Below are 9,418 nucleotides of genomic sequence, written 5' to 3' on the forward strand. Positions count from 1 at the left end.
ATGAATGACATGTAATGACACCAGATTAGATTTAATAAGAAGATCACGTAAGTGATAAGTCAAATTGATAAATGGAAAGATACAAGTTCGGTGTGATAAGGATTACATTCTGGAAGATATACTAGATCTGTAAACATATTTCAAGGTCGCCTAAGATCGGCCATTAAGACGTATATACACCGTCTGCGTGGCGTGGTATGGTTAGTACGCTCGAGTGTGCCGTGGCAGAAGTTTCGTTGCTACAAATGTAAGTACGTCTGTTTATCTTTTTTCATACTTGCTTTACTATTTATATTTATAGAAATATCGAGAAAAATCACATACGTATATATATGAAATCACATTTACATTAGATAGTCATGACAATTGTATGCAAATTAAGTCGCGCTCCACATTATAAACACAGAGAAAAAAAAGAAAACCTCTAATTTGAGAGAAAAAAGCTTCTATTTTCATCAACAAGAATAAAATTGAAAAAAATCTGTTATAATTAGGATAAATTGAATTTGAGAGCTACATATAAATGTACAAAATAACAATTTCTAACCAACTGATTTTTTTTTTAATTAATATGTTTTTAATTAATATAATTTTTCGCATATTGAAAATTGCAGATTATTGGATAATCTTTTTCTCTTTTTTGCGTTCTTTGTTAGTTATATAATAAAAACTATTATAACTTTGTGTAAAATATTATTTATTTAAGTATATATTGTTTGCGGGCCCAAATTTAGATGAATATGACTCTACGATGGGGTATCGCCAGTGCTGGGAAAATCTCGCACGATTTTGTCACGGCACTGCGAGGTTTGCCAGCAGATGAACACGAAGTGGTGGCCGTTGCAGCGCGAGAATTATCGCGAGCCCAACAATTTGCGAAACTCCACAAGATCAAGAAGTCATACGATAAGTATGAAGAATTGGCATTGGATAGAGATATAGGTAACCGATATAGTTGCAATAATAAATTCAATAAAGCAACAAAAATTTTATCTCGTATTATTTCAATATAAAGAGCGCATCGACTAATTTCTGTGTGTGTAAGAAGTTATTGTAAAAAATTATAAACTTTAACATAGAAGAGTAGAAAAAATTATTTTTTTATACATATTATACATTACTATTTATTGTAGAAATAATAAATGTTACAAGTATACGATTTATTGTTGATTAAGATATTGTGTACATCGGCGCAATTAATACTCTACACTTCGATATCGCGATGATGATGCTGGAACACGGCAAGCACGTTTTGTGCGAAAAACCGTTAACGATGAATTTGAAACAGACAACTGAATTAATTCAGTACGCGAGAACCAAGAAGCTGTTCTTGATGGAAGCTGTGTGGAGCCGGTGTTTCCCCGTGTACGACGCTATCAGGAAGGAGCTCGCGTCTGGTAGCCTTGGCGATATTCATCAAGTGAACGTCAATTTTGGTTTCGACTTATCCGATATAATTCGAGTAACGTTCGTAACACTCGTCGATAATACTTTTAATTAAAAAAAAAAAAGAGCAAGATTAAAAAGAACATTAGTAATCTGGAGTGTTGTATGATTAACTTTTATATTTCAGTACAAAAGAATTGGGTGGCGGTACAATTCTGGATCTCGGCGTGTACTGTCTGCAGTTCGCCTGTTTGATCTACAATAACGAAAAACCGGAAAGCATAAAAGCTTCCGGCTTTTTGAATGAGAATGGCGTTGACATGTCTGTGTCGACGACATTACTTTACAAGGGAAATCGCACCGCGACTCTTGTGACGCAAGGGCTTGTCACTCTGCCAAACGAGGCGTTCGTTTGCGGCAAGAAAGGTATGATAAAAGTGCCGAACTTCTGGTGTCCAACGACAGTCAGTTTGCCGAGCGGTACCGTGAACGCGCCGCTGCCGGAATCGACGAAACACGAGACCTTCAACTTCATAAATTCCGCCGGACTTTGCTACGAGGCCGCCGAAGCTCGCGAATGCATACTTAAAGGTGAAATTTGTATACAAATTTTGTTAAACGTTGAATTATATATGTTTATTGATAAGGAATTTTGCGCAATATTTACTTTTACAGGACTGACAGAAAGTCCGAAAGTATCACATGACACGTCCTTGCTACTAGCGACTCTCGAAGATGAGATTCGCAAACAAGTGGGTGTTGAGTATCCTCAGGATTGAGAGAAACGATATTTCGTACAAATAAATAAATTTATTCATTTTTTAATATTAAATTGCTGTTTATGGGAATATGGAAACTAAATAAAATATATATATAATCGTTAATAATAAACTTTTTATACAAAACATATAATTCTCTAAATTTTATTTATCAGTCTTTTAATGGAATTTTTTATTAAAAAAATGAGTGCGAGTAAGGAAAAGATACTTTCGTAGAAGATAATTTTTACAAATATCTAATTCAGCCATTCTCTGATATATTGACATTTAATAGGTGTAACAGGTCCATTGTCATGACAGTGCCTTCTTACCTATAAAAGAAAAATATGAAATATTGCTCAAATCTGTTGTAAAATGTAAATTTATAATTTTTATACAATTGTGTACAAATGTAAAATTCTGTGTAAATCCAATGCTATATTCCTCCCGTATAAGTTTTCGAAAGGTGTCAAAAATTTATATTAATATTGCCATCCGATATTTGAGCGTTAAGTGTTACAAAAGTTATATGTAACAAGAGATATATATATATATGTCTAACCGGGCACAGGCCACAAGGTGTCCTAATCAATCCAGGTGAGGTCATTAAAGGTTGAATTACTCTGTACAAATAATTTCCATCTCCCGAAAGTATTCGCTCAACCTTACCATCATAAACCAAAGTATTTAAAATCATCTCCATATTATCGACTCTCAACGCCACCTACAAGTTTTTCTGTCGCTTTAGTAAGGAATATTAAAAATGCAAAAAAAAAAAAAAATGTTTTGATGAATCAAGTAGATCACGCACCTTGCTTATTCCTAAATCCGAAATAAACTTCAACACTTCCTTGGATGAAGCAAATGTTGCGTTCCTCGCAGCGAGAGGATCACTGCAATTTTTCATTTTGTCTCTTTTTTGTTCCAAAAATCGATAGCATTGCTGATTCAAAACCTCAACAAATTCAGACTCAAAGTCCTGATCCTGACCGTACCACGCGCCGCCAGATATAGACTCATCTGGTTCTAAATTGTACAGCATGTACACTTTTTTCTTGCTCGCTGCTACAGATTTGACCTCTTTAATGAACTTCTTGGTTTCCAAGCTTTTCAGAGTTTTTTTTAACTGAGTTTCACTTATAAAATTAGACTTTTGTCTTATGTCCCTAATCCATATTCCTTTGTTTCCAGCCTCTTCAATAATTTTGTACACTATTTTTTCTTCGTTATCAGCACCTTTGGCAACTTTTGTTGGATCTTTCAAACGATAAACCAATGATCCACGTTGCTTGAAGAGATCGAAGTATCCCTGAGATAGAAGATTGTTTATAACTTGAGCTCTTTGTGCTGGTGACAAATCAGGCATCTCATTAGCTAAATCCTTGTCAGAAATGCCTTTAGGTCTTGCTTGTGCCAGAGATATAATTCTGCAAACACATTTATATGGTATATGTGACAACAAAACATATCAAAGCTGGTATGTTTGAGCTTTTGTTTGACATATAAATGTCAGGTTAAATATACAATAAACTTATACTTTTGTTCAATTTCAGATCCGTCAGGTTTTGTTGTGGTGTTCTGGGTTTGCAAGCTGCTGCTTCCCGCCTCCATTGTAAGGAAAAAAATGACAAAAGTTTAGTTATAATTTTTTTGTTTAATTTTTTGCGATATCTTGTTCGTATGGACTGTCGTCTGGTGGTGTGGTCCGGTGTGTGGCATCAGGTTATGTTACGTTACACATGTACCAAGTCTAGCAATGATCAACGCTTTTGCGCATGAACCAATCAAGGGTGCTGGAAAAGAACACTATGGGCAGGTTCTCATTACTTGTACACTACGTTCAAAGAGAGAAGGTATCTCTTTTTACGCATAGAAGAAAAAAAGCGGGCACAGTGGGGATAGCATTGCGCACGGGATTGGCGGGATACTTCAACGAACCACCAACTTTGTTCCGCCAATTCCGCGTTGCGCATATATTTTGCATAGAATCACGCCATTAGTCGTAATCGTAAGATCGGAAGCAATTCAACCAATTACAGACCGGTATTATCTTACATTAGCTTACGATTTTACGACTAAAATTTTGTCATGTGCAATGGCCTTTATGTCCGTGTAACGACGCACGCGTCAATTACAAAATAGACCACAACAGGGATCCATTTTCAAAACCTAAAGGATCGGCTCGTCTGATCGGTCTCTCAAATCTTGTAATATTAACATAAAAATATAACGTCTAGTGGATGTTCACGTGATGTCTAATAAACATCTAATAAAGGTTTGTATAAAATGTTGTTTCATGTGGGAACTTGTCTACTGTGAATATGTTATATATTGATTCCAAAATAGATCAATAAATTCAGTAAAATATATTGCAACACACAGTTCAGTTTTATTTCAGACTATATACAATACAAGAATCATTATTCTACTTTTGCCAGAAATCGATCAAAAGGTACAATATACTGATTGTTAGGATCGAACTTTCTGACAAACTCCGCCCACTCTTCCGGTCGATTAGTTTTCAAATAATTTCCTATTTTTCTCGCGATCTCTCTCTGTCTCTGATTGCATTTTTTGCAAGTTGTTGCTAATGCATCTGGGAGTATACCTGCACAAAAAAAAGAACAGAAGAATTTAGTGAAATGTCAAAATGACTACGTTTACACGTACTGGTAAAACCGTTTTAATAAAAACCGTTTTAGATGTCTTTAGTACAAAACCGGACTTAAATGTCCTGTAAACGTTCCTTGTACTGATGTTATTAAAACCGTTTTAGTAAAAAAAACCAGACTTAGTTGTCCTGTAAACGGACATCTAAGTCCGGTTTTTATTAAAACGATTTTACCAGTAAACGGTTTTACGTGTAAACGTAGTCTATGAGTCAAGCGCGCACAGATTTAGGATATGAATTGGTCACACAATTTTATCTTCTTTCTCTCAAAAATTGACATTTTCTTTCAGCGGCTAAGATGTGAACAAATATAAACACTGTTTGTCTCACGTAAATTTACCTTCTTTGCTTGGAAAACAACGCGGCGACATAAAACCACAAACTATTATTTATACAGACTTACGTCTCAGACTGCGTCCATCGGCAGTGCAAGAGCCTTTGTCAAGAATGCAATTCATATATTGTTTCACGAGACGTTCGTTGCCGAGAATTGCGTCTATATCCACATTATCATATGTATCCGAATAAAATTCTTCTTCTGTTCCTGAAACGAATCCAGAGAACACGAACAGCAGTACAACCATAGACAGATTCATTTCTCGATGATTTTTCTCTCCTCGATCTATCAATCGAAAAATAAATCAACAAATTAATTTTTATACTTATATACTTTTTTCTTTTTGCAATTAATTTTAAGCGAAAACTCTTTGACTTGTCTTTATTCTTTTTATTTTGTCGCGCGGATGTATTTTACTAACTTGAATGTTTAACACGTGAACGTGATGAAAAATTACGGATAAAAACCATAAGGCCAAAAATCGTTTGTTTGTTCTTAAACGTTTAGCCGGACTTTGTTAATTCGCGGTAAGATTTCTCTAAAACTCTAGAATTTTTGAATTTCTTATCTGGTCTAATTTGTTAACTATACAAAAAAAAAAGTTAAAGAGCTTTCACAAACAAGAATATACACGCATACGACGCTTCTCTCAAAAATTAGAAAAATTAATAAGACAAAAACTATTTCTAATTATATTCTCACCCGGTGTTTAAGTCGAACTATGGTAAGTTGAATCCAACGTTCTCACGCGTCAGACGCAAAAAATACTTTGGTCAGTGTTGTGGGAACGTATCGAGTTTTGTACCGCAGAGGAATTCTTATCGAAAAATTTAAACACATAATTGTGTACCATCTTAATTTATCGTTAATTTATCTATAAAATTCGGAAATAAACGCGGAATTGATTTGTTCATCGTGTCACGTAAAGTTTATATTTTCGTAAAGATAAACGTGACGATTTGCGATTTACACGTTCAAATAAGCACGTATGACGCAAGTTTATACCGAGTGACGCAAAAGTTGTGTTCGATCTAAAGAATTTCTGAAGTAACGTGCATTTTTTTTATCTTATCGCATCAATTTAGTTTTGTGTAAAATTAAAAAATCTTTTAAATTGATTGAGTCGAATTAATCTTCTATATTCAAATCATCATTCGCTGTTCGATATTTTATAATCGTCAACTTTTCATTGCACGCAAGCTGATATGTATGCGCGTTAGTTAATAACATTCGGAGGATCATCTGGATCGAGCTTTGTGTATACCGACATTTAAACCCAATTTTGTTCGAATAGTTGACAAATTTTATGATGTTTTTTATGCTCGATGTGTGAGTGTTTGTATGTGTATAACCTATTACACGACTAAGGATTTTTTTATGCGAGTTCTTTCTCTGTCACACTCGAATTTTGTCGACATGAACAAGTGAGGTTATTCTCCCGTCAGCGATAAAGTCAGAGAAGACGTTTATATTTTTTTTACTCGTCAGTTATGTGTTACTGAAAGCGTTTGATAAAAAAAAAAAAAAAACTCGTGTTATCTCACGATGGAATTGGCGAAAGAAATCATCAGCGGTCTAGCGAATATTCAGAACAACAACATTTTGCCAGAGGAAACGTTTATACAATTATTAGATATTATTATGTGTTACATTTGCAAGAACGGAACCGATGCGAAAAGTAAGTATAATAAATTTTATTTATAAAATATAATTCTTGTGCGCGCACACAATCATACGAAATATTCATAAATTATTTGGAAAATTACATGCATACATCAGGTGTTTCAGCTGTGTATCCGTCCAAGTCGGACTTGGTGAAAAGCGCTGTTGTCAATATCTCCTGCCTCTTCATAGAGGCTGCCAGGCACGATTATGATGAGGAGAGCTTGAAGAATTTCCTTCACAACGAATATATTAACGGACAAAGGATCGAAAAGCTGTGCGGTACTTATATAAGAAATAAGCAAGATATTCAAACTCATTTAGAATTGATAGGAGATAGTATACCGCATATAGTGGACACAGATTGGCGTCTACATCACTGTGTCAAGGTAAGTTTTTATCCTTTCTGAAATATAAATGTTATGAAATTGATGTAAGAAAACTGATTTTCTCACACTTTCACAAAATATTATAAAAACTCATGTATTATAATGCATTAAAAGTGAGAAAGGAAAAAAAAGACAATTTGAAACATAGAAAATATTGAAATTTACGTAAGTTTATATTATTCTATTCTATTGAATGTGCAGGTCAGCACTGGTCGTTCCATCTGCATGCCGATTTACAATATACAATTATGTACAAAGAAATGCAATAAAATAAACTATGTAACGTTCACATGCACTGTACAACAACTACAAGACTTAGTGTACAAATTAAAAGATATTGTTAGACATATTGACAAAATGTCTAATATGTAAATGTACATAAAAAAATTAATATTATGTGTATAATTATATATATTTAATATAAATACTTGAAATATTTATTATTTTAAACATACGTAATTAATGTACATACATGGGCTAGTTGATCAAATCTCCAGATAGTGTTTTATGTATAACTGCAACAAAAAATATGTATTTTTTGTAGTCAAATTTTTCCAAGAGGACTGAATTTTGTTATAAAATGTTGGGATTTGAAATAAAATTTAAATCTACTTACTCTACACAGCTTAAAACATAAAAGTTCCAAAAAAAAAGTGATAAATCTCTTAGGTCAGTTTTACAATTTTTATTACACCTCCTAGAATACTTGATATTTTCTCACAGGTTTGTGACACATCATATGGATATAGTATGTGCATGTATATGAAGGATACTTTATACAAGTAATACACAGCTTTTTATGCAGGTACAGCTATAATGATAGTTTTGCTTTTTATTACTGAAAATATTTTTTATGATTTTCTCAAATTATTATATTTCTATTATTTTTATACATGTATATGCTAGAACATATACATACGTATATATAAAAACCGGTTAAAAAATGCAATATATTTTCTATTCTGCAGCCTACTATTTAAACCTTTCTATAATTTTGGAGACAAAAAATATACGTATAGATTATAGAGTATGTGGTTACACATTCTTGCTAATTAAATATAAAATCATAGTTATTAATTTTTCTTTTATATTATATTTTATATATATACTTTTTTATAATCATAATACACTGTACAAATAAAGTTTATAATATTTTGTTTTTTTTATTATAAGAGACTGATTTTCAAATATGAAAATTTCTTAGTAAAATTTTCTTCTGTATCTTGCTTTACACTTTTTCAATTTATATTCTATTTGTTCTCACCAATAATTTATACAAATAACAACAAAATGCACATGTTATATATAAATTATTATAGATAAATAAAAAATAAGTTGAATAAGCCAACAGGAGAAAATTTATGAAGTATAGTACAAAGCATAAAAACAGAATAAAAAGAGGAAGATAATATAGTGGCAGAGAGACAAATGTTATAAATTTTTCACGGATTTATATAAGCACTTCTGCTTTTTGTCAAAATATTCTTTTCATCTAAGTTAAAGTAACATAACGATCACAGTATATTTATATATATATATAATTGTCAATTTACATATATATTTTTTTCTTCTCTTCTCTGGATGTAATTAACATATATTTTATAATTTTTTTTATTGTTCCAATATCAATTACTCGATATACGCGATATAATAAGGCCTCTGACATTTCACTACCATTAGCAGTCTTCGAATATTTTTAAAGTCACCCTTAAAAACTTGTATTAACTTTTACACTGCATTGAAAGAAAGAACTCAGAGGTAATTAAAAGTAAACCAAGATGTAAATAATTAAAACATGATTACAAATACAATTGGCAATTGTATTTTCAGTAAGCGATATATATAGCTCTTAATGAAAACAAAAATGTTTGTATTGCAAAACAAATGTTTTATATTGCAGACATTTATATTGCTTTATACAGCTTTGGTTTTTCGAAAAATTATTATTTTTTCTGAGATAGCTCAATTACACAAATTAACACTAAAAAAATTGACATCATATATGATTTTAGTACAAGTGATATCACAAAAAAACCGAAAACTATACATACGTTTTTTATAAAAGCACATTATCTCAAAAAAAAAAAAGTTAATCGAAAGTGACGACGTTAAAAGCTATGAATTACAGAGGTAATTTTCAAAACAAACATTGTTCGTTTTATATTTGCAATGCCACATAACTCTTTCGGACATGAAGGATTATTCAAAAATATTC

General features: G+C 32.2%; 4 protein-coding genes across 4 annotated transcripts; 2 read left to right on the forward strand and 2 right to left on the reverse strand.

Annotated features, from left to right (window-relative positions):
• Positions 1–157: 157 nt before the first annotated feature.
• Positions 158–2,251, forward strand: LOC109857477 (trans-1,2-dihydrobenzene-1,2-diol dehydrogenase-like). Its single transcript, XM_020433794.1, has 5 exons — positions 158–247; positions 735–942; positions 1,176–1,467; positions 1,574–1,977; positions 2,062–2,251. Exons 2-5 carry the CDS (start codon positions 735–737, stop codon positions 2,163–2,165), a joined length of 1,008 nt encoding a protein of 335 aa, XP_020289383.1. The 5' UTR covers positions 158–247; the 3' UTR covers positions 2,166–2,251.
• Positions 2,252–2,297: 46 nt separating this feature from the next.
• Positions 2,298–3,909, reverse strand: LOC109857457 (probable DNA-directed RNA polymerase III subunit RPC6). Its single transcript, XM_020433764.1, has 4 exons — positions 3,682–3,909; positions 2,956–3,571; positions 2,707–2,868; positions 2,298–2,476 (listed from the first exon to the last, which is right to left on the reverse strand). Exons 1-4 carry the CDS (start codon positions 3,753–3,755, stop codon positions 2,402–2,404), a joined length of 927 nt encoding a protein of 308 aa, XP_020289353.1. The 5' UTR covers positions 3,756–3,909; the 3' UTR covers positions 2,298–2,401.
• A 641-nt stretch (positions 3,910–4,550) lies between these two features.
• LOC109857459 (ejaculatory bulb-specific protein 3-like) lies at positions 4,551–5,432 on the reverse strand. The gene is made up of 2 exons (XM_020433766.1): positions 5,219–5,432; positions 4,551–4,752 (listed from the first exon to the last, which is right to left on the reverse strand). Exons 1-2 carry the CDS (start codon positions 5,409–5,411, stop codon positions 4,565–4,567), a joined length of 381 nt encoding a protein of 126 aa, XP_020289355.1. The 5' UTR covers positions 5,412–5,432; the 3' UTR covers positions 4,551–4,564.
• Positions 5,433–5,882: 450 nt separating this feature from the next.
• On the forward strand, positions 5,883–7,823 carry LOC109857458 (COMM domain-containing protein 3). The gene is made up of 3 exons (XM_020433765.1): positions 5,883–6,830; positions 6,932–7,203; positions 7,405–7,823. The coding sequence occupies exons 1-3, from the start codon at positions 6,698–6,700 to the stop codon at positions 7,573–7,575; spliced, it is 576 nt and encodes a 191-aa protein (XP_020289354.1). The 5' UTR covers positions 5,883–6,697; the 3' UTR covers positions 7,576–7,823.
• Positions 7,824–9,418: the final 1,595 nt, after the last annotated feature.

This window comes from Pseudomyrmex gracilis, unplaced genomic scaffold (assembly GCF_002006095.1).
Source record: "Pseudomyrmex gracilis isolate BER0280 unplaced genomic scaffold, ASM200609v1 scaffold_160, whole genome shotgun sequence".
NCBI classification, from domain to species: Eukaryota; Metazoa; Arthropoda; class Insecta; order Hymenoptera; family Formicidae; genus Pseudomyrmex; species Pseudomyrmex gracilis.

Bases quoted from the DNA above. Each gene is read 5' to 3' on its own strand.
- LOC109857477 (XM_020433794.1), top strand. From the start codon at position 735: ATGAATATGACTCTACGATGGGGTATCGCCAGTGCTGGGAAAATCTCG. The intron at 1,468-1,573 runs GTTCGTAACACT...TTTATATTTCAG, and splicing joins TCCGATATAATTCGAGTAAC to TACAAAAGAATTGGGTGGCG. The intron at 1,978-2,061 runs GTGAAATTTGTA...TTACTTTTACAG, and splicing joins TCGCGAATGCATACTTAAAG to GACTGACAGAAAGTCCGAAA.
- LOC109857457 (XM_020433764.1), bottom strand. From the start codon at position 3,755: ATGGAGGCGGGAAGCAGCAGCTTGCAAACCCAGAACACCACAACAAAA. The intron at 3,572-3,681 runs GTATAAGTTTAT...ATGTGTTTGCAG, and splicing joins GGATCTGAAATTGAACAAAA to AATTATATCTCTGGCACAAG. The intron at 2,477-2,706 runs GTTAGACATATA...TTTCTTTTATAG, and splicing joins CACCTTGTGGCCTGTGCCCG to GTAAGAAGGCACTGTCATGA.
- LOC109857459 (XM_020433766.1), bottom strand. From the start codon at position 5,411: ATGAATCTGTCTATGGTTGTACTGCTGTTCGTGTTCTCTGGATTCGTT. The intron at 4,753-5,218 runs GTAAGTCTGTAT...TTTTTTGTGCAG, and splicing joins CGATGGACGCAGTCTGAGAC to GTATACTCCCAGATGCATTA.
- LOC109857458 (XM_020433765.1), top strand. From the start codon at position 6,698: ATGGAATTGGCGAAAGAAATCATCAGCGGTCTAGCGAATATTCAGAAC. The intron at 6,831-6,931 runs GTAAGTATAATA...TGCATACATCAG, and splicing joins GAACGGAACCGATGCGAAAA to GTGTTTCAGCTGTGTATCCG. The intron at 7,204-7,404 runs GTAAGTTTTTAT...TTGAATGTGCAG, and splicing joins GTCTACATCACTGTGTCAAG to GTCAGCACTGGTCGTTCCAT.